Here is a 24183-nt window from a genome sequence, read left to right on the forward strand (position 1 = left end):
TCTCATCTAGCTGCTCCCTTCATTTGTACTATGTTTTAACCCCACGTTTGTCTGCTCCATTTTTGCTGCACTTTCACAAGTTCACAATATTTGCACATAGATACTGTCCAAGAAATCCCCCTGCCATACTGCTACTTGGCCAAAACCTGGCATTGCCTTCTGGTAAAGCTTTGGAGTGACGCCAGTAAGATCTGAAGAGGAGCTCTGTGGAAGTTGAAAAGCTTGTCTCTCTCACCAATAGACGTTAGTCTAATAAAAGATATCACCTCACTCACCTTGTCTATCAGTAAGATCCATCATTTGGGGAAATGTATCCCAAATGACATTTTTTGTTTAGTGGGCAGAAAAACAGAGAAGCAGGAAAGTCATGCAGGTGCCCTATGAATCACTTTGTGGTTTGCAGACTGAATTCCTTAGTGAGATTCTCATTAAAAGTTCTTGCTGCCAAATTCTGTTTGCTTTCACCTTCAGAACAGTCTGTATTAGTAATGAGTAACTTCCCTGGAAGTTATTCACATAAAGTATTGTTCTCGTGTCACTGGTATGGACAGCAGCTCCCTGCTAGGTTAGAGAGACTGAGCACCTGGCAAATGACTGGAGCAGCCCAGTTTCATGCACTGCTAAGAACCATAGGATATTGCACTAGAAATCCATCCCAGTTATATGGGTCTGGTATGAGTAGCACTTTGCAGTGGGAATGTGTCACCTGAGCTAGGCTAACCCAGACTAACTGTCATGAAGGCATACCCTGGTAGCACAAGCCTCTCCCTGGAATCTGTTATAAAGCAGAAGATATCATCTGAGGCATTTGAGTTAACCGGTCTATACTGTAAATGTAGAGAGACAGGTAACCAAGCAGTCTCCATGGAGGAACATTCAACTCTGCGATTTTCATCCCTGGCTGGTCCAGGAAGTTTATTTGGCTTTAGAAGTGCAGTGCAAAGCCATCTGATCTCTCAGGGACTTCTTGCAGGGGGGGCCCAGGAGGGAGGATTAGTAACAGGCCATGATATAGGGGGATTTGATTTGATTATTTGTAGGTCATGTTCTCTTTCTTTAGCTCTGAAACGAGATAGATTTAATTTTTCAGTAAATTTTGTACGTATGCCATGAGCCTTGTTGAAAGGCACATTCCTGTCTTAAACTAGATAAGTAAACTCTAGGAAAGTTTACATAGTATGGTTGCTTTGCTTTTAACACTACAAGATGTTAATGTTTCTAAGAATTCAGGATTGTTGCATACCATAAATTGCAGATTTATGCCCATAGCCTGACCTCCATCCATATGCTTAGCTCTTGCCAACATCAAAAGGAATTCTGCAACTGATTTAGAAAAGTATATGATGTTGACTGATAAACTCGTTCAAATCTATAATTCTAAATTATACCATACTGAAGGTCAAATGTTCATGGTTGACTATCTACAGGCCTATCTCCTTACCTAACTTATTAAAATCTAATGCAGTTACGATACTGCCCTGGTTGTGATAAAATGCATTTGTGAATCCAAAGATACCTTGAGTATAAAGTATAGAGTCTGGCTCAATTCAGAGGGCAACAGTGTCCTTGCCACTATTTTAAAAAAGACTTAAAAACGTTGAATGTGTAAGTATTTTCTGTCCCATCTCACTAGATAAGCAGATAATTTTTGTCATTTATTTAAAAATTTATTTTTATTTTAAATGTATAGGTTTGTCCTTCCTTATAGCTAGACTAAAATTTATTATTATTTAAAAAACAGACAAATTCTGCCCAAAGCAGAATTTTACCCTGAAAAGGAGATGTGCCAGAGACTCCATGAAGAAACCTTCTGTTGCTACTGATTTTACAAGGAAGATCTTCAGATATTACATTGATGGGCAGCAGTGTAAAACTCTAAGCTAGATAGAAAGACTTTTTTATTTAAGTTTTCCTTTAAAAGTTTACAACATATCCTTCTTCATGAAGTTTGAAAAGCAGGACAGTCAAATGAAGTCAGACATAGTTTAAGGTCAGAAGAGTCTGACCTCCTGTATATCACAGGTCACCCAGCACCTGCACAATAAACCCAAGAACTGAAATGAGATCAAACTAAATAAGACCTCCAAGAGACTATGTGCCACAGGCAGAGAATAGGAGAGGTTGAGATGCACAGTTGCTCCAGGCTACTACAAGGGAAGGGAAATGGTTAAATCAGATTTACCCAGATAATCCTGGCAACTGGCCCAGACCCACACACTGCAGAGGAAGGAGAAAAAACTCCAAGGTCACTGCCAATCCAACCCGGGGGAAAATTCCTTCTCAACCCCACACAGGGTGATCAGTTAGATAGTGAGCATGTGAGCAAGCACTATCCAGCTAAGCTTCTGAGAGAGAGATTCCCCCTCAGAGCTCTGGCTTACCCCGCCCAGTGTCTCATTTCCAGTCATGATCATATCTGACGCTTCAAAGGAAGGAGATTTTAGAAAAAACATCCTCCCAGAATACACTGGGTGGAGAGAGAGGACGGAATCCCTTCCTGAGCCCTGCTGGTGGCTGGCTGAAACCATGCAGCATGAGCTTTAGGAAGTTTATAAACCAGAAGTGAGCCTGAGGGCTGTTGAGCTCTGCCCCCCACCATCATGGGCAACACCATCACACAATCACATTCATAAAGTTGTCCAGCTCTCTCTTAAAAGTAATTCAGTTGTTTGCCCCTGCAACTCCTGATGGGAGGCTGTTCCAGAACCTCACCCCTCTGGTGGTCAGAAACCTTCTAATTTCCAGCATGAATTTGTTCATGGCCAGTTTGTATCCATTTGTTCTTGTGCCAACAGTATCCTTTAGCTTAAATAGCTCTTCAATCTCCCTGTTATATACCCTCCTAATGTATTTATAGAAAGCTTTTTTTCCTTCCATAAACTAAACAAGCCAAGCTCTCCCAGCCTCCTCTCATAAAACAGGCCCTCCATTCCCCTGATCATCCTAGTAGCCCTTCTCTGCACCTGTTCCAGTTTAAATTCATCTTTCTTGAACATGGGTAACCAGAATTGTACACAGGTTTCAGAGTAGCAGCCGTGTTAGTCTGTATCCGTAAAAAGAACAGGAGTATTTGTGACACCTTAGAGACTAACAAATTTATTTGAGCAGAAACTTCAAACACAGTTTTCCACATGAGGTCCTACCAATTATTTTTGCAATTGCATTAACACTTCCTCTGTCTCTATTGGAAATGCCTCACCTAATACATCCTAGGATTTGCCTTATTCACAGTGGCATAACACTGGTTTTGATTATCCTACCATTTAATTTAAACTGAATCAACTCATGATCACTCAATCCAAGGTTATTTCTTACAACCAGCTATTCCATAAAGTTCTCACTAGTTATTAATCTAAAATTGCATCCATGTCAAGTTGATTCAATGATGATTTGGTAAAGAAAACTGTCATCTATCACAGAACAACGGGGCCCTACCAACATTAGTGGTATTTATTCTCTAATCTATATCTGGGAAGTTACTCTCATATTACACAAATCCCAAAATAATATTAGAGAGATCACTACCCATATCAATCTATAGCAGACCCCTAACACTATCCCAAAGGACCTCTTTTACAATCCTTCCCCAAAGTGTTTTTGACCCAAACAGATTCTGTTTTGTCCATTTTATCACTTCGTATTTCTTTACAATGTATTGCTTCATTGATGTATAAAACTACCCCACCATCCTTACCTTTATTCTTATGTCTAGTAAACAGCACATACTCTTCAATATCTGTGTTCTTGGCATGAGTGTGCTATTCCACCATGATTCTGTAATATCTGATAGCTGGTTTGACTTCCTGCACCAATAGTTCCAGTTCCTCCATTTTATTGCCCAGACTCCTTGCATTCATGCACAGGTATTTCAGTTGTTTCCCTCAGATTTCACCCAGTTTTCTAGCTTGTGGTGTTCCATTATCCATTACTATATTTTCATTTAGCTGATTTTCCTGCTCCTGTTATTGAAGGGAGGCATGAAGCTTCCACAAGTCTCTTTCAACCTTCTTCCCTCATGTCCTAGTTTAAAGCCCTTCTTCTCCGTTGAACAGAAGAAAAGCGTTATTAATTACTGGTTCCAGAATACGTTATGTGCTGTACCTAAGTCATGTGGTGGTGTTTATAAATTATATGTTATGATTAAGTAGCCAAGGAAATATACTGTACTTTACTCATAATATTGTAGGATTTCTTGTTATATTTTGTCTTTTCCTACTTGCGTTTGATACTTTTTGTACTGTAGTTGTCTTACTTTGGTACTGAATTTCATCATATTTATTGTCTTTATAGCACTCCTGACGTAATGAGAGTGATAGCTAGATTGATAATAGTTGCTTAAGAAAATTATAGTGTAATGTCTGCTACAGGCTGAGGTTGGGTTAATTCCTAGTTTTTAGCTGAGATGGTTTTTATCCTTAGCTGTTAGTTCCAAGCATGTACATTAATAGGTTATGACACAAGCTCATTGTCTCTGGGTATGGATACAGGGTGTATGTAAACCACCATGAAAACTAGCAGTAACAGCAAAATTAGTCCAAGCATGAAAGACTAAAATAAATTATTTAACTATATCTATGTCAAGACCAAACCAAAGTGATCAGTAACGGAGATGTGGGGGTATTTAGAAGGAAATACCAGATCATAGCACATTAGTGAACAAATGAGTCCTGTGAGAACTATATTCTCCTGGAGAAATTTAGGCTAGAATTAGAAGGATTTTTTTAAAAAGACCCTAAAATCAACTGATAAAAGCTGAAATAATTACTGAGCTGTCTCCAAAATTTACTCCTCATATCGGGCCAAATTGCACCACCTAAATTTGCAAATAGCTCCAGTGGATTCATTGGGGCTACTTGTGAAGTACCATCCTACTCAGTGGGAGTAAAGATGGCACAAGCTAGCTTATAGTGAGAAGGCTGGAAAAGGTGAGCGGAGAAGAGAGAAGTAACTGAAGGAAGTGTAGCTGGGAAGACAGGCAACTTATGAAGATATCTGTAGTGGAATCTGGGTGTCTTGTTATTACAGGACTTAACCCTGGACTAGTAAATGAAGATGGGGAGAGTGATTGCTTCAAAAAAATTTTATAGTTACCCAACACTTTTTTTTTCATCCTCAGTATACCAAACACTGCATAAATTGCACACCAATAGCATGGGATAGAGGGTGAGAGTCAGACATCACATCAAAATGCAAAAAAAGAATGGTGTTTTTAAGGTCCCATGCAAAATAAAGTGATGAGTCGGGGGGAAATTGTGGAGCAAGCAGGAATGCAAGGGAAACCAGGCTCTGGTGCCTAGAACCCAATTATACAAAAAGCTCTTATGAAATTGCATTTTTTCAGAGGGTGCCAGGTAACCCCACTAAAGTTAGTTACAAAACAGCTTCAGTGGTAACTTCCTGTTTTCATACATGCTTAGTCTCTGCTCAAATGTGAAATTACTTATGACAGTCTGAAAACTGCATACTCAACACGTCGAGTAGAAAATGTCCTTAAGTCTACAGGTGCACACATGCATGCAAGTTGTTCCTTTCTGTCTTTTTTTCCTTTATGTAAAGAAAAAAAAATAATTTGAAAAATATAAAGCCAGCAAAATAGTTTTAAGGTAGTATCAAAGATGTCATGGTCAAGATGAAAGATTCATAGTCAGGAAATTCAAAAGTTAATTGCTTAGGAACATAAGAATGACCATTCTGGGTCAGACCAGTGGTCCATCTAGTCCAGCATCCTGTCTTCTCACAGTGGCTGGTGCCAGATGCTGCAGAAGGAGTGAACAGAACAGGTGACTGAAGAAGAGCTCTGTGTAAGCTTGAAAGCTTGTCTCTCTCATCTAACAGATATTGGTCCAATAAAAGATACTACCTCACACATTTTGCCTTTCTATTGTCCTGATACTGACATAGCTACAACAACACTGTATAGATTATTTATATAGCACTGTTATGTATGTGGGGCTGTTGACATGTAAATATGCTAAACCAATAAGGTCCCCTATTCCCAAAGAGTTTGAATCTGATCCTGCAAGTTGCTGGATACCTGGGTAGGAGTTGAGGACAGTCCACATGCCTACAGAAGGAATTCAGCAGTTACTATGATAGGACCCTTAGCATGCAAGTCAGTAAATAAAGAACAGTAAACAGAGAAAAGAGTGTGGTTTGTTTCTTTTCACTGGAAGGCTTGTACAATAGTTGAATTTAGAATTTTTTGGAAGACCGGGTAAGGAAGATTGGCAGATGTTTCATGGGACGTTGTTCCAAGGATGTGGAGTGATGTGAAAGTAGGCATCCAATTAGGATTTGGGCAAAAGGAGTAGCCAAGGAACAACCTTAAACACTTCGTAGGGAGGGGATAATATTAGTGTAATAAGTGGCAACAATACAGTTGAATTTACATTGTCAAATGAAAAATGTGCATTGATCCTACTGTTGGTAGGTAGTTTATTAAATAATCAGATTTTATCAAATCTTTCCTCCCTACACATAGAGTGAAGATTTTCACATATATACACAGTACTGCACCAATTATCCAAGGTAGGAGTATTTTGTTTCCCTTTTTGCTGTTTCTTCCTGCGTTGTCCTTTTTAGAAGGTGTATAAGTAAAGAATACACTTAAAATAGAAAAAATATTTATTCATATACACAAAGCTGGTTATTTACTTGCTTGTTTTTTTCTTTCAATTCACGATGATACAAAAAGTGAAAAGTACTTAACTAAGGGATTATTATTATTTTATAAATCCCCATTAGCTTCTATTACTAATAAAATTGGGACCTTATTCTGCAATATATATTCCAAAAAGAATTCTACATATGAAAGGAAAGTAGGATTGGGCTCAAAACTAATACAGGAATTTCATGATTGGCAGGAGTTTGATATTCACAGTAGGGGGAAGGAAGGAAAAACAATTCCTTACTGTAGGTACATAAATATGTGCTGTTTCTGTATCTAAGGAGATTTATTATATGTTTTCAGATCAGTGGCTGTGCTAACAGAGTGCATGAGGAACAAGACACTGGCCAAATTCTTCAGAGAACGGCAAGAAGCTTTACAACACTCTCTCCCCTTGGGATCATATCTCTTAAAACCTGTCCAGCGAATCTTAAAGTACCACCTGCTTTTGCATGTAAGTGCTTACACAAAAACATATCTATCTAGCACAGCTGTGCCTCCACCTCCCTGCAGTATTACTACACCGGGAGGTTAGGACAGTTCTAGATTTTATTAAGATGTGTATTCTTTTGTCAATCCGTTTTTTACATGTGGAAGCATTTTCTGTCTCTAATCTCTTGACAATATATAAATACATTTTGAGTGAGGAGCATATGGTAATTGTTTTAGACACACTGAATAGGTTAATGCATCCAAATAACTGGATTTTTTCCGGTCTGTAATTTCAATCTTGCTTGGGAGTGTCTTGCTGTCAGGAGTAAGCAATTTCTTGAAAAAATTTCTTTTCAGATGAAAAACAGTTCTTTTTCTCCATCTCTGAATGCTGGGGGCGGTAAGAAGGGAAGATAGATACTTACAAACACATTTATTTGTAAGATTTTTGTGAAGAGTAATGATTGGGGAAGCAAGAACCATTTCTGTATCCACTGGACTGAATTCAGAACATTCTCAGGAATTCCTGCTTTGTTAACATTTTCCACATATGTTTTCTGTTACAAGATCACATTGCAATTAAAAGTAAAGACAGAGAGATTTTAAAGCATCTGGTGAATCCCTTCTGCCCCACCCCAGCCTAATGCGGAATGTAATCACATTTTTGTAGGCAGGGTACATACACCCATTTGTTTCCAGAAACTAAATGAGCATTGGCCTAGAAAGGGGAGAAAGTTGGGGTGGTTAATAAGGGGACCACCTTTTCAAAATGCAAAAGTGGGATACATGCAGGAGTCCTGCCCCTCCTTATGGCGTCGCTTCCTGCTTTTCCTCTTCACCCTGAGGCATAGGCACCGACTCTGAGAGTGCTCTAGCCCTGGAGCACCCATGGGGAAAAATTAGTGCGTGCTCTGCACCCAACGGCAGCCAAGCTCCCCTCCTTTCCCCCCGCCGCCACACCTCCTCTTCCGCCTCCCCCCCTCAGCGTGCCATGTGCCCGCTCCTCCGGCTACCTCCCAGCGCTTCCTGCCACCGCCAAACAGTTGGTCTCTGGGAGGGAGGGGGAGGAGTGGGAATGCGGCATGCTCACGGGAGGAGGCAGGGCCGGGATGGGGATTTGGGGAAGGAGTTGGAATAGGGGCAGGGAGGGAGCGTAGTTGGGGTGGGGACTTTAGGGAAGGGGTTGGAATGGGGGTGGGGCATGGGCAGGGCCTCATGGAAGCGGTGGAGTCAGGGTGGGACCAGGGACAGAGGGAGTTCGAGCACCCACTGACAGTAGCAAAAGTTGGCGCCTATGCCGCCTGAGGCCCTGCCTCTGCTTCTGCCTCTGCCTAGGCCAGGGGATGGAGACGGAGGGTAAGAGCTGCCTAGGGGAGCCCCAGACCATTCACCTGCCCTTGGTGGGGGCCTGGGATGTCCAAGAGCAGCCCACGTCCCATGTCCTCCTCCCTCCCCCTGGGGAAGGTGGAGGCCCTGGGGCTCCCTGGGCAGATCTTACTACTGCCTGGTTCTGACTTCTGGCCTGGCCAGGGGTGGGGCCTTGGGAGGAAGAGGAGGAGTAGGGAGCAGGGCCCTGTGGTGAGGGGGGAAGCTAAGCCCACCGCAGCTCCCTTCTCCCTCCTCCCTTCCCCTCCCCCAACTGGGAAGAGGCTGGCACCTGGGGTTACCACCTGGCCCAATATTTGACCACGCTGCTGGGTTTTTTTAAAATTAATTTGCTAGTTGCCAGAAAAATAATTTAATCTGCCAGGTTTTTGTACGTGGGTCTAAAGATTTGCGTTATTAGCACATTACTCTGGGATATCTAATGTTAAATGTTTCTATATCCAGCTAAAGATGCTGCAGAGTTCCCACTTCCACAGTTTGAGTAATAACAGATCAGAACTGCTGAAAATAACAGCAGCTGTCTGCCCGCCCCCATGCAAGCACATCACAATGTTATCAATCTTATCTATATGTGTTATCTCTCTAGATACTGTAGGTGGCTGTTGAAGGAGGGGGCAGCTGCAGAGTTGCCTTCTGGTTGGGGATTGAGGTTACCATTGCAGTGAGCTTGCTGGGTGGGTGGGGAGCATTTTTTTGCATTTCAAAGGTGGTAATGCTACGGTGCTCCCGGTCGTCGCCCCCCCGTCCCCGTCCCCCCCCCCTCCCCCCCCCCCCCGCCAGTCTTGGGCAGTGTTACAGGGAATCCGGGAAAAATACTGTTCTGGAGTCATTCAGCCCAGGACCGGGACTTGAAATGTACATTTGGGACTGTCCTTCCCAATGAGGGGTGAATGGTCATCTGTGTGTGTACACGTATATATTAACACATACTGTGCTGGTGGGTCAAGTCTCATTCTACTCGTGTGTGCATTTGCATCAGTAGAGGGTTTGCCTTGCCAATTGTGCCTAGCCCAAATTGGTGACAATAACACACTAATATCAGAGGAAGCAATACTGGTTTCAGGGATTTTGATGCCAAGACAATAAACCTTGCATCTAATTTGAAAAGTTAAGGTGAAAATAACTGTCTCCTTATTGGTTTCTTCATTAGGAAATAGAAAACCACCTTGACAAGGACACTGAGGGTTATGATGTGGTGCTAGATGCCATAGATACAATGCAGAGAGTGGCATGGCATATTAATGACATGAAGAGGAAACATGAACATGCTATCAGGCTGCAGGTGAGTTCACGAAGATATTTCATGGCCTGTCGGCAACTTTTTCTCTTGTCAGTGACTTGCTTTTGCTGTTAGTACATATGCCATCAGCATTTTCTATTACTCTGTTTTAATTTGTGCCTGTATTTGCTATATCCTAGACTCTAGTTCAATACTGTGCATCTGTCTGAACTCAGAAATTTTGGTCATAGGTGCCACAGAAGAACCTCCGAATGAACTATCTTACAAGCAGTATCCTGTTAAATATTTGTTTTCAGAATACCATTTTTCTGTCTTCCTGACACTTCGATTGTATACCACTGCTATTTAACCACAGCACATATTGAGAACTCCCTGTGAGTCCCTATTTTAGACTTTTGTCCTGTTTAATTTTGTTTGGTTTGAGACATTTCTCATTTTACTGCTTATTTTGTCTCTTCCTCTTAGCTATTGAAGTGTGGCTGTATCTTCCTATGAGTTGCTGTGCAAAATATACAGAGAAGTGGTCAGAGCCAGCAATATGCCTTATAAAAAAAAATCCTGCTGCTCTGCAATGAAGCATTTTTTGAAAAGAGAGTAACTCTAGATAGTCACTGTAGTCCAGGGGTAGGCAACCTATGGCACGCGTGCTGAAGGCAGCATGTGAGCTGATTTTCAGTGGCACTCACACTGCCAGGGTCCTGGCCACTGGTCCGGGGGGGCTCTGCATTTTAATTAAATTTTATAATGAAGCATCTTAAACATTTTTAAAGCCTTATTTACTTTACATACAACAATAGTTTAGTTATATATTTATAGACTTATAGAAAGAGACCTTCTAAAAACATTAAAATGTATTACTGGCACGCGAAACCTTAAATCAGAGTGAATAAATGAAGACTCGGCACACCACTTCCGAAAGGTTGCTGATCCCCACTGTAGTCTATAGTAGATTTTCTTGTGCAGACTTTGGATGAAGAACCATCATTCCCTTTCAAAGTTGCACTGACTCCAGACCTTCTCACAAAAGGTTGCATATACTTTCTATTGTGTTAGGGAAACCAGCAGGGATATGGGGATAAGAGTATGGGGAAGCAGACGTCTCCCCTTCAAGTCATCTAGACGTTACTCTTTGTTTCTTGTATTTCTGAGCAGAGCTGGTGCTCACAAAATCCCATATTTGTCTGTTAATTGTGGAATATAAATTTAAAATGACTTCCCTGAGCCCATGTAACCTTACCTAAGTCACTGACATAAATAAGGATATTGATATCTGGAATGATAATCAAGAATGATTAAAGATCTTGAGAACATGACCTATGAAGGAAGGCTGAAAGAATTGGGTTTGTTTAGTTTGGAAAAGAGAAGACTGAGAGGGGACATGATAGCAGTTTTCAGGTATCTAAAAGGGTGTCATCAGGAGGAGGGAGAAAACTTGTTCACCTTAGCCTCTAATGATAGAACAAGAAGCAATGGGCTTAAACTGCAGCAAGGGAGATTTAGGTTGGACATTAGGAAACCTAATGTCAGAATAGTTGAACACTGGAATAAATTGCCTAGGGAGGTTGTGGAATCTAGATCTCTGGAGATATTTAAGAGTAGGTTAAATAAATGTCTATCAGGGATGGTCTAGACAGTATTTGGTCCTGCCATGAGGGAAGGGGACTGGACTCGATGACCTCTCGAGGTCCCTTCCAGTCCTAGAGTCTATGAATACTTGGCAATAAAGTTGGTTAGATGCTTTGGAAAATTTAGTTTCATAAATTACAGTCTGAGCTAGCAAATATGTGGGTTGGGGAAAACCTTTTCAGCTCAGTTTGTCATTGTAACAGTAATTTCTGTGTTCTACAGGAGTAGTGATATCTCTTCTATGTACTATCGTATAATGAAGTGTCTGTAATTCTGCAGATACTATGGCTGCATTTCTACATGAATTCTCTTCCAAAGTGAAGAAATTGATCTCTGGGGTACACTTGAACTGATGTACAAGTTACTAGAGAGAAGTGATACAATTGGAACTTTCCCATTCATTGTGTTTTTAATCACAGTCTTGTGTATATTCCAGAAATGTTGCTTTAATGTATTATCAGATGTACAGCAATCACTGTGCTGTTTGAAAGAAGCTCATAGCTGTGTGCTATCTTAGAAATGTAATTCTGTAGGGTCATATCTGTAATAAGGACATTTTCCCCAACATTGCTATCACCACCAGAGTTAAAGAAGTGCTAGCTTTGGTTGGAAATTTTTTGAAACTGTCCTCAATGGGTCTAATCATGGGTTACTAGCACCTGACATGTAAGATGTGGTGCTTATAGAAGTTATGAAAATGGAGTTGGAGAACAAGCAACTAGAAGAAACAAGGAAAGGAGAGCTCAGTAATGTAGAGCTTCATTTTCATAAGGCTATCACTGTGCTAACCTATGTTTATTTGTATGCATTATTTTGATATAAATAATAACTATGCTGTCACCCAAACATACAATTAGCAGTATAGATGTATCTCAGCCACATTAAATGATCAGTTCAATAGAAACTCAGCCAGCCATCTCCCCTTCATCTAGGAAGCATGCCCTCCGCTTTCTCCCCAAGCCCAGTCAAACAGATGTCTTTTGTAGCCTTCCCAGAAGGTCACCAAATTTGGACTATTTCAGACTGGGTGGGGAGCAGTGCAAGTTGGAGTCCATATCTGTAAATTATTTTTTTATTCTCTGGGTTGCTTACATCTAACTCCTGCTAGGTCAATCACCCGTAACAAGAATCACATGCAGAAAGAATGTTAAGAAAAATTGGACCAAAATAGGGCAACTAAAAAAATTTTTTTAGTGCTGGTGAGAAGTGCTAGATTAACAGTCCTAGCAACTGAAGTCTTATAGTTCTTCACAGGCAGGGCCAGCTCCACGCACCAGCTCAGCAAGCAGCTGCTTGGGGCAGCCCAGGGGAAGGGGTGACGTGTCTGGCTCTTCGGTGGTGGGTCCCTCAATCCCTCTCAGAGGGAAGGGCCTGCTGCCAAATTGCTGCTGAAGAAGAAAGCATCATGGTGGAGCAGGCGCCGATCGTGGCTTTCTTTCCGCCCCCCCCCGCCCCCCCCAAACACACACACACACACCCCGGCGCCATTTGGAGTGGCAAAAACCCTGGAGCCAAACCTGTTCACAGGACAGGTAATGGTGCTGCGAGGTAGCAACATTGCCAAAATTCAGTCTCTCTGCACCTCAGTCCTTGTCATCTTGGCTGTGAATGCCAACAAGAGCACTCATTCAGCTAATTGTGATGGTAGTTTTTGTAATGTGGACACCTGTCATCCACCATGAAGACTCCTAACTCTTTTCACATAGGCCCTTAAACAGCCATCAGGTGGGAATTTTATGTTGTTGAACGTTGGTTGTCAATAGAGCTGAGCTAATAACAGATTTTTCAATTTGCTGGTAATTCTGAAAAATTGGGGCAAAAATTGTTTTGGATTGACCTGAAAATGAATTTTCAGTGAACAGAAAAATAAAATAAATAAAAATAAAGTTTTTGGATTGAACAAAATGCATTGTTTTTTGTTAAAATTGAACCATTTCATATCAATTCTGACAATTTTTAAATTGATTAAAATTAAAGATAATTTTGAAATTAAAAGTTACTTTGAACTGAAAATTCAAAATATTTCATTTTGAAAATAAAAATTTCATAATTTTTGGATTTTTTTAGGTTTTCTGCCAAAATAACTCAGCAAAGTCAACTTGAATTTGCTAATCGTTTTGGTGTCAGCACATTTTCACTTTTCACAGAAAAAGTTTTGTCAAAAAATTTCACCCAGCTCTAGTTGAAATAGAACATGTCCTAATGTCCTCAGTAAATCATACTTTGAATTTGAAACTCATTTAATAAAATACTGTTCAGAATGTGCATTGTTTTATCTGTTTCAGGAGATACAAAGTTTACTCACTAACTGGAAAGGGCCAGATCTCACTAGCTATGGGGAGCTGGTTTTAGAAGGAACATTCCGTATTCAACGAGCCAAAAATGAGCGCACTTTGTTCCTCTTTGACAAACTGCTGCTTATTACAAAGAAGAGAGAAGAAATGTTTACATACAAAGCTCATATATTGGTATGTCATGGAGGACATTGTAATGTGCTGATTGAGCCAATTTTCATCTTTCTTTATACTCTCCTCTGTGATTCACTCTCTCTTCTCTCTTTGCAGTGTGGCAATCTCATGCTTGTTGAAGTAATACCAAAGGAACCACTTAGCTTTAGTGTCTTCCACTACAAAAACCCCAAGATGCAGCACACCGTGCAGGTATGACAGAAACCTCCCCATTCTGAATGTAACCTTACATGTTGTTATGCATGATGCCAAATAAAACATTCGCCCAATTTTCTGTATTTAAAGCCCATCTCCCCTAATATTTGTGGTACTGAGGGGCCAGATTCTGCCATTAAATACTCTGTGTACACCCGTGTACCTATATTCCCCAATCCCTGAGTGACTACAGTAATAAGTTGTTTGACTGTCTCATGATTTTACAACAGGCTAAATCACAGCAAGATAAACGCCTTTGGATTCTTCACTTGAAGAGATTAATTCTAGAAAATCACCCTGCTAAAATTCCTGCTAAGGTAAATAAACTAACTCTCTAATCTAAATATTTGTATTATTTAAGACACTTATATTAGCAGATAGTCACATGACAATTTGGAAGCAGCTTTTTATATCAAAAGTCCTCACTCTGTGAATGAAATGGAATTCAGGTATGTCATGGTATAATTCCCCACTCTGAACCTTAGTGTCCAAAAGATGGGGTACCAGCATGAATTCCTCTAAACTCAGTTACCAGCTTAGTGCTTGTAGCGCTGCCACCAACCAGGAATTCCAGTGCCTGGTACACTCTGGTCCCCCCCCCCAACCTTGCCCGGGGACCCCCAAGATCCAGAGGGTCTGGATCTTAACACAAGGAAAGTAAACCCTTTCCCTCACCGTTGCCTCTCCCAGGCTTCCCCTCCCTGGGTTACCCTGGAAGGTCACTGTGATTCAAACTGCTTGAATCTCAAAACAGAGAGGAAAATCCACCTTCTCCCCTCCTTTTCTCTCCCCCTCCCAGACTCTCCCTGAGAGAGAAAGTAATCCTAACACAGAAAGAAAATTAACCTTTCCCTCCCCCTTCCCTCCTTTCTTCCCACCAGTTCCCTGGTGGATCCAGACCCAGTCTCCTGGGGTCTCACCAGAATAAAAAAACAATCAGGTTCTTAAACAAGAAAAGCTTTTAATTAAAGAAAGAAACAACAGTAAAAATTCTTTGTAAATTTAAAATGGAATAGGTACAGGGTCTTTCAGCTATAGACACTGGGAATACCCTCCCAGCCTAAGTATACAAGTACAAATTAAAATCCTTTCAGCAAAATACAAATTTGAACTCCTCCCAGCCAAATACACATTTGCAAATAAAGAAAACAAACATAAGCCTAACTCGCCTTATCACTTAGTACTTACTATTTTGAATCTATAGGAACCTGTATCAGGGAGATTGGAGAGAAACCTGGTTGCACGTCAGGTCAGTCTCAGAACCCAGAGAGAACAACAACCAAAAACTAACAGCACACACAAAAACTTCCCTCCCTCAAGATTTGAAAGTATCCTGTCCCCTGATTGGTCCTCCAGTCAGGTGACAGCCTGGCTCACTGATCTTGTTAACCCCTTACAGGCAAAAGAGATATGAAGTACTTCTGTTCTATTAACTCTTAACTATCCGTTTATGACAAGGTAATATGTTGGTTTTTTTGTTTTGTTTTTTGTTTTTGTTTTGTTGTTGTTGTTTTTACATCTTCAGATGATTCCTAAAGCTGAAAGGGAAAAGCTTCAGAAAAAAACATCTACTGGAGTTGGCACATGAATCCTAGAATCTCATCTGTTTGTCATACTCTCTGTCTTACCTGGGATTTGTCCTTTTGCACCTGTAGTTATACCAGGGTAGCTGCACCAGAACAAACCTGTAACGCAGATACACTGCGCCAGTGTAAAAAGTGACTTGCATCAGTATAATTTAGCTTGGTTTAAAACTGGGGTAAAGCTGGACTAACATACGTCACTTTTTATGTCAGTGTAGTACTTCTGCTCTGGGGGGTTGCTCTGGTGCAGTTACCTTGGTATAGCTAAAGCAATGTATTTCTGGAATTGCCTACACTCAACTGATAGCTTTTTTCTAAGGCCTAGTTATGGGCTTGATCTTGTTGTTCTTGTATGTAGAACTCCCACTAGAGTCAGTGGCAGTTTTGCATAAAAATTGCCGGAAGGATATGGCCCCATATTTGTAATATAATGAACATTATAATAGAAAACTGGATATACACTAGAAGATACATTTATACCAAGCTACTTATTAATCTTAAACTCTTTACTCCTTAATAGATTTTAAAAAACATTTTCTACTCGTCTCCTGCCCAAATACAACATATTGCTTGTATCACAAAGAGTAATCTTAGTTACCCCTTTGCAACCCTGAGAAATAATTTATACTTATGCTAACAAAAAAGTAAAATAAAATAAACATCTAGTGTTGTCTACTCACGTGTTGATACCCCCCCACCCCCCAAAATCTTTTTTAGTGATAGTCAATTCATGACACCTAGTGGAAGATAACTGAACTGCATCCTTAGAAATGCAAACACTCTAAGCTTTTGATTTTATTTTTTTTGGCTTGTTATCAGGGGCAACTCTAGCTTTTGTGGCGCCCCAAGCACGGCAGGCAGGCTGCCTTTGGAAGGTCCCCGGTCCCGCCGCCGAATCTGCGGGACCGGTGGACCTCCCACAGGCAAGCTGCCAAAGGCAGCCTGACTGCTGCCGTTGCAGGGACCGGCAAGGTGCCCCCCACGCGCTTGGATCACTGGTGCCTGGAGCCACTGGTGCTTATTATCATATGCCCAATGATAGCTCATATTTTTTTCTTTAGAAATATATTAACACAGGAAAAGTCTCGGGATATAGACTTTGCTATTTAAACAGTAATAAAATATTAATTTTTGGTGGCACTTTTTGTCTCGAGGGCAGATGACATCCAATAATACATTTAAAAATTAAATCTGGTTAGAAATTTCTTAGAGGGAGCAGTGTTGATACTTGTTTTTCATGGCACACAATACATTTTCTCCTCTTAACAAATGAGTAGTTTTCCAATTTAACTTTTTTGGATTTTATTTATTTATTTATTTATTTTTGGTTATGATAACTCAAGATTCCAGAAAGTATTCACATTCAAATGGACATATATTTAGAATCCCCAAATTATGTTTAAGGTTTTGAACACAGCAGATGTGGTAGGTAGTAGGAGAAACTGTTAGAGAACTAGTTACAGTCCCTGATCCTGGTGCCTTTTTTGTGCTGGTACCAGCAGAGGTTGGAGCAGCTTCTGGGCTGCTCCAAATTCCACAGCTGACAACAGTCCCATAAGGATCTGTCTGCCAAGCCCAGTCTACCCAAAGTGCTACATGTTCTCAACATATCCACTTGAGGGGCTGGTATAATCAGGTATGCCACTTTCACACCTGCTGGCACTTCCTCATACTAGAAAGATACCCAGCTAATACAATGTAGCCATTCACTGCTACCTTAGCACTGCTGGAATGATGAGTAGCAAGGGGAATTGTGGTGGAACCTGTACAGTGAACAGCAGCAGTTTTTATTTGCTACCTGTAAAATTAATTTTACTAAACATGGAAGAGTAAAATGCCAGTCCAGTACAATACATAATTTGGGGAACCATCTATACCAGTGGTTCTCAAACTTTTGTATTGATAACCCCTTTCACACAGCAAGCCTCTGAGTGTGACCCTCCCCCGCCATAAATTAAAAATACTTTTTTGTTTATATTTAACACTATTATAAATTCTGGAGGCAAAGTGGGGATTGGGGGTGAAAGCTGACACCCCATCCGCCCCCCACGTAATACTTGCGACTCCCTGAGGGATCACGACCTCCAGTTTGAGAACCCCTGATCTACACTGTATATAAAGTGACCAAAGAAAAATTGCTTATAATGTTTATTGGGTAGAAATACATTTTAATTTTTGAGCTCCTGTATTTGTCATGTGACAGTATTTAGTATAGTTGTATTGTGTGACCTGGTTTTGCACAATTTATATCTTTCAGGCCAAGCAGGCAATTCTAGAAATGGATGCAATACGTAAGTTTTTTTCTTTCACTATAAATTTTTTTTCAATTATTCATCTTTAGCTACATATTCTCTAGTTTTCGTCTAAAATACAAGAAACCTGTGCGTATATTCTTTAAAATAAGGCTTGATCCTGTGCAGATCAGTGGGAATTGAGGCCACTCAGCAACCAACAGGATGTGGCTGATAGTAAACGGGGGAAGGTTAGATCAGACCACTGATAGACTGTTCCATCTGGCACTTATTCTGAACAGGCACCGGGTGTGGTTGGTCAGCTGCCTCTGCAATATTATCTCCTCCTGGGCAGGACCTATTGAAAAGCTGAGAATAAGTTAAATGCAGTTTGAGGCTTTAACACTTCTCTTTGTCTATTCTGCATGCTGGCAAACCTACGAAAGCAGGCATCATGGGGGAGCTGCCAACTAGGGATTCTCTGGTAATATAGAAGTGTGGAATCCAGGCAGAGCCACCAGGGAGGCAAAAGGCTTCCTCATGGATGGCCTTCCCCTCTAGCAATCTAGGAAGAGATGAGGGTAGAATTGCAGGGTATTCCACAGGAGGCAATAGCACTCAAAGAACCACCCCAAGAAAACCCAATAAAGGGACCCTGACAGAGTTTCCCTTTCCTCCAGAGTTCTCTCCCATCAATATTTTTGAGGGGTGTGTGTGCATGTGTGTGTCTGTCAGAGTTAGCAATATCTAAGGCTAACATTACCTAACATTTAAGACGAGCCCAACCCCCACCTTTCCTTGTCTTTTTTTCTCTCTCGCTTTCTGCTTTTACTAATGATATGTTCTGACCCGCTCTCCCTGTCCCCTGTGTTGTTGGAAATCTCTAGTAAGTTAGTAAAATTCACTCCAGTTGTAGATTTAAACGCATTACAGTTAAATGCCCAATAAGCCTTGGAACAGAGCAGACTCATATTTTTTGGGGGGGAAATGGGACAGGAGGGCACTGACTGTGACTGTAGTACACACATCCAGATTAAGTTAGATGCAGTAATTGTGCAACAATATTGCTGTGTTAGCAATCCATTGGTAAAGTGTAATGTTTTATCAGTAGCTAATTGACAACACTACAGCAATTACCATTATCAGTTATTAGTTGTCCAGCTCTGACAAAGTATGTTCCACAATATAAGACGCAAAAGGAAGGTAAACCCTTCCCAGAAGTGCTGATGTGACACATCAAATAATATGTAATGTTTATTGATGCCTCTGATTGTTTTATAGATCATCCAGGATTCCACTATACACCGGAGGAAGAAATGAAAGCATCATATAATTCTAAAGAAGGTCTTACCCCACGGAGAGTGAGAACGAAGTCAGGTGATTAAAATGTGTACTGTCAAAGAAAGCTAAAGGAAAACATATTGAAATTTTTTTCAGATTATACATAGCGTGGAAGGAGGCAAAGATTGAGTTACTGTAAGAGGCATTATGTGAAAAGAAAATGCCCTCCACTGATTGCTGTTTTAAAACTGAAATGTATTGCCCCCCCAGATTGTCATGTTTGTTTGCAATCAGTAGGTAACTCCTAATCTAAAATTCTCCCTATTGAAATAAAATTATCAGTATCGCTGGCCAGAAAACACCATCCATCAATCGGAAATTCTGAATTTTAGAGATCTTGTTTCATTCTGAATCAGAACAAAACCTCAAATCTCAGAATTTCTGGCAAAAGGGAATATTCCATGATGGAAAAATACCAGTGCTGCTGCTACCTGTTCCAGGTCCCTGTCCAGCAGCGCTACTCCTGGGCTAACAACAGCAGGGGGCATGCTACTGAGGAGGAACCAGGAGGCTGGCTGGCTGCTCAGGAGTTGAGAACCCAGGCTCCTGTGGAGCTAAGCAGGCAAGCTGGCAGGCAGGTCTCCATGGCAAAACCTTCCTTGTTTCTGTAGTAATTGGACATTCCCACTGAATGGTACAAATGGCATTTTCTGACAGAAAAATGGCCTATTGGAAAATGTCCAGTTTGTTCTACTTATCAGTTTTTCTCTTTCAAACTCAAAACACATAAACATAAACTCAGAACACATACACTCAAACTCATAATAAAGTGTGTATGTTTTTGTTTTTTGTTTTGTCTTTCCTCACAAGCTATTAGCCTAGTTAAAGATGTTTTTGGAGAATGATGAGGAGAATGTTATGTGGTTTATAAGACACATGACTGGGAACCAGAAGACCTGGTTCCATTCCTGACTGTACCATAGTAACCTTAAGTTTGTCACTTACTCTAATACAGTTCATATAGTGGGGTTTCATATTGGTTATTTCACAGAGATATTGTAAAAGTTAATTAATGTTTGAGGGGTAACTTGAGATTCTTCAAAGGTACTATGGAAGACACAATATTATTTCTGTCTACTTAATATAGTAGAAATGTAGCAATGTGCCAAAAATGAAATTAAACTATAAAATTAAAAAAAAAATTGAATTTGAGTCTTTTCAGTGCCTAGTATATTTGAAAGTGATAGACGGTCCTCTTGAGGGTTGGGTGTATGTGAGTGAGAGAGAGAGACACATTACTTACAGATAAGTTTTTTTGTGAGGTGACAGAGGGCTTCAAATGAAGCTGCATATTTCCATATCTAGGATGCATATTGCTGAGTGTCATGGCAAAGTGAGATTTTAAAGCCATAGTAAATCACTCATGAATTGGGTAGAGAAAAAATACAGGCATCTCTTAACAGGTTGTTTCAATAGTTTTGTGGTATATGTGCCATTTGATTTTATTATGTTAGCATAAAATCCAAACTGCACACTTTTTAAAACCATGGATGTTTGTGGGTGTGTATTTAATTATGGATATATAAAAAAGCCAAGTACTTTTATGTAGCACTGACATGTTTATTTTTTTTAAAGGTGAAAAATTAATACCATGGAACCTGTTTTTACCTTAATTACATTAAGCCTTTTTTAAAATCAGACTCCTATGAGCCTTCTGAAGGCTAGACATTTGATAAATGGTGCTGTTGGTTAGAGTAATACAGTATCTTTTTTTATCATCTCTAATAACCTTTGCTGGTTGGTTATTGTTTTTTTTCCTGTGGTTGAAATGTTTACATAGTTTGACCAGTTTTGAATCCCAACTTTTTATGATGTCCATCTTCAACTACTTAATGAAATATTAAGAGACAGTGATCAATTAGATCAGAGAAATGTAATATTCAGTTTATACCAAGTCATTTAAGTATAATTTGCAAGAGTATTGATGTAGTGACTTAACATAAAGCAACATTTACCACTGAGAAACAATCAAGTCATTAAAGGTTTTCAATTGTTTTTCAAGCAGAATCTCTATACATCATGTTTCCAAGGTGTAAAATAACATTGACAATGTGAAATATTAACTGAGTGGTCCTATTTGGAACACTCAACTTATACTTTCAACCAATACTAAACTACAAATCTCACCAAATGTTTCTAATAGAGCAATAAATCTCCAGCAATTTAGACAGATTTTCAAAAGTAGAGGCCTCAAATTAGGCTCCTAAATACAAATTTAGGCACCTAAACAAGTAGGTTGATTTTTCGGAAATGCTAAGCAACTCCCACTGATTTCAAACACATACATTGACTTCAGTTGTGTGCTCAGTACTTATGCAAACCAAGCTAGTTACTAAGGGACAAGATTTTCAAAATCACCTACGTGATTTAGGAGCACAAATCCCATTATCCAACCCAAGGTCCCTATGTATGGACTCAAGAGCTTAAATTTTGGCATTCATTTTTTAAAATGTTGTCCAAGGTACCAGTAGCTTTCTTTGGAACACTGTAGATAACTGTTTTTCCTTTTCAGAACCTTCGTCTAGAGTCCATAAAGTTATGAAGCCAAGCGGTAAGTTATGTTGTATCTAATAGTATATGCTATTAACAATAAAAAATCAACACACTAAGCAGTACATACCATAAATTAAGTAAACCAACATAATGGAATTCAAAGATGTGCTATCATCTTCTTCATGACTCTTCCCATTGTGCTTAGTTTGCAGCACATGTAGAGCTGTACCCTCAGCTTTTATAAACGGATGTAGTTAAAGGTAATGGAGTTGCGCTGATTTACATCAGCTGACTATCTTGCCCATAGTATGCAACTTCAGCCTTGAGAAAATTGCAATGCAGAGAGAGCAAAATGAGTTAGGGTATTATCCTTACCTTTGAATGTCCATGTTGAGGCCTGATCCTGCAAACACTGAAGCAAGTAAATAGTCCCATATACATAGTTATTCATATGTTCATACCCTCTTGGAGACAGGGTGTGAATATGCCCATCAATAAACATCACTGTCAGGATACATTAACGACAAGCCCTCCTCCACCCCAACACCCCCTAAGACAAAATGGTTTGTGAACCTGCCCAGGAGTTTCTGGACTGAGTGGGCAGAGGAATTTTGTTGAGTGTTGATTTGTGTTAGAGGTGGGTGAGTTGGAGGCAGAATGCACAGAAAATGAGACTACAGAACAGAGGGAGAGGCCGCAGCAAGAAGGCCAACAGTAGCATGTTGTATGACTGGGGGAGGGAAGCTAGAGAGCTTTGGGTTTGTTGTTGGCTGATGATGCTAGCTACTCTTGGTTCCCCCTGCATTTGGAGAATCAGGACTTTGTACATTCCTTGCAAATAAAGATAACATCAAAGAACATACCAGACTCCATCAGTTTCTGTTTCCAGCTGAAACATCCCCAGGGTCCCAAACTTTGACTGCCTTTCAGGTCAACAAGGGGTAACAATAAAATTATTATTTTTAACTGTAATTATTTATTTAATTCTATTTATGGGGAAAGTAAGGCTTTAGCACTAAGCAAATTAATCCTAAATCTTAGACAACAAGATTCAGACTTGAAATATTAATGTAACATTAATAAAGTGGCACAAACTGACCCTTCTATGATTATTTATCATACTGTACATATTTTTGTATATATTTTCAGAAATAAGTCCAGAGATGCACAAGGTAAGTCCTTTTTGTATTCCATATCTCAGTAGATTCAAATAGTACATGGGGTTGTTTGAATCCAGAATACTTTCAGAATGTATTGTGTTTTATTGGTTTTAAATAAGATACAAGAACAATACATTTCAGAGACTCTCCTATAGTGTTTTATTGGTTTTAAATAAGATACAAGAACAATACATTTCAGAAACTCTCCTATAACATTATAAAGAAGTACACATTTTATTTCAGCAATACCTAATAAATAGAACTTGATTAATACATGTCTGCATGCCTAGATTTCATGATACAGTGCAATAAATCTGTAATGTAAAAATACTTCAAAAATGCAGTTAGGATAACTGAATTTAGGGTGACCAGATGTCCTGATTTTGGGGTCTTTTTTTTTAACATAGGCTCCTATTACCCCCTACCCCCGTCCTGATTTTTCACATGTGCTGTCTGATCACCCTAACTAAAGTGCTATGCAAAGATGGCATTTTTTTTGACAGTTCTGCTATTTGTATGCATTTCGAGTCACATGTTGCATTTCTGGCAAAAATAAGCTTGTAATACACGTTACTCCTGTTAGCCATGCAGAGTCAATATGGAAGATCAAGCTCAACAAGCCAGAAAAGTGTCTATTTGCAATCAGAATTGTTAATTACATTCTAATTGAAGCACGAAAGACATCTTGAGTTTCAGATCTTAGGCTGAGTTAGCAGGGCTGACACTTAAGGGAAAGAATATTTTTACATGCAAATGTGCACATTTTATCTGGCATCACTGTGACACAGTATCATCAAACACCATTATGTCATTTTTCCACAGTCCTTTTATAGGGTATAACATATCCCTGTGTATCACTTGTGGAAAGTTAAGTGATCAATTCAAGTTCTTTTCTTTGATGTTTCACTTAAGGTACGACTACACTACCCGCCGATACGGCAGGTAGTGATCGATCTATTGGATCGATTTTATCGTGTCTGACATCATAAAATCGATCCCTGATCATTCTGCCGTCGACTCCAGAACTCCACCATGGGGAGAGGCGGAAGCAGAGTTTACAGGGGAGCAGCAACGGTCAGGGCCAGCTCTAGCCATTTCGCTGCCCCAAGCACGGCGGCACGCCGCAGGGGGCACTCTGCTGCGTGCCGGTCCAGTAGAGGGTCCATCCCTGCAGAGGGTCCTCTGGTCCCATGGCTCCGGTGGATCTCCCGCAGGCGTGCATGCAGATGCTTCACCGGAGCCGCGGGACCAGTGGACTCTCCCCAGGGACGCCTGCAGGAGGTCCACCGGAGCCGCCTGCCGCCCTCCCGGCAACCAGCAGAGCGCCCCCTGCGGCATGCCGCCCCAAGCACGCGCTTGGC

The 24183-nt window shown here is 40.4% G+C and overlaps 1 protein-coding gene across 4 annotated transcripts in view; it reads left to right on the plus strand.

The window, feature by feature from the left end:
* Positions 1–24183, plus strand: part of PLEKHG1 (pleckstrin homology and RhoGEF domain containing G1) — a 247265-nt gene that overhangs the window by 203080 nt on the left and 20002 nt on the right. For all 4 annotated transcript variants that reach the window (XM_030556568.1, XM_030556571.1, XM_030556570.1 and 1 more), the window contains 10 exons: positions 6482–6528; positions 6971–7121; positions 9636–9767; positions 13637–13819; positions 13916–14011; positions 14245–14331; positions 17855–17888; positions 19110–19205; positions 21682–21720; positions 22812–22834. In XM_030556568.1, coding sequence (XP_030412428.1) covers positions 6482–6528; positions 6971–7121; positions 9636–9767; positions 13637–13819; positions 13916–14011; positions 14245–14331; positions 17855–17888; positions 19110–19205; positions 21682–21720; positions 22812–22834 — 888 coding nt within the window. The remainder of the gene's footprint in view (positions 1–6481; positions 6529–6970; positions 7122–9635; positions 9768–13636; positions 13820–13915; positions 14012–14244; positions 14332–17854; positions 17889–19109; positions 19206–21681; positions 21721–22811; positions 22835–24183) is intronic.

Source organism: Gopherus evgoodei, chromosome 3, assembly GCF_007399415.2.
Source record: "Gopherus evgoodei ecotype Sinaloan lineage chromosome 3, rGopEvg1_v1.p, whole genome shotgun sequence".
NCBI classification, from domain to species: Eukaryota; Metazoa; Chordata; order Testudines; family Testudinidae; genus Gopherus; species Gopherus evgoodei.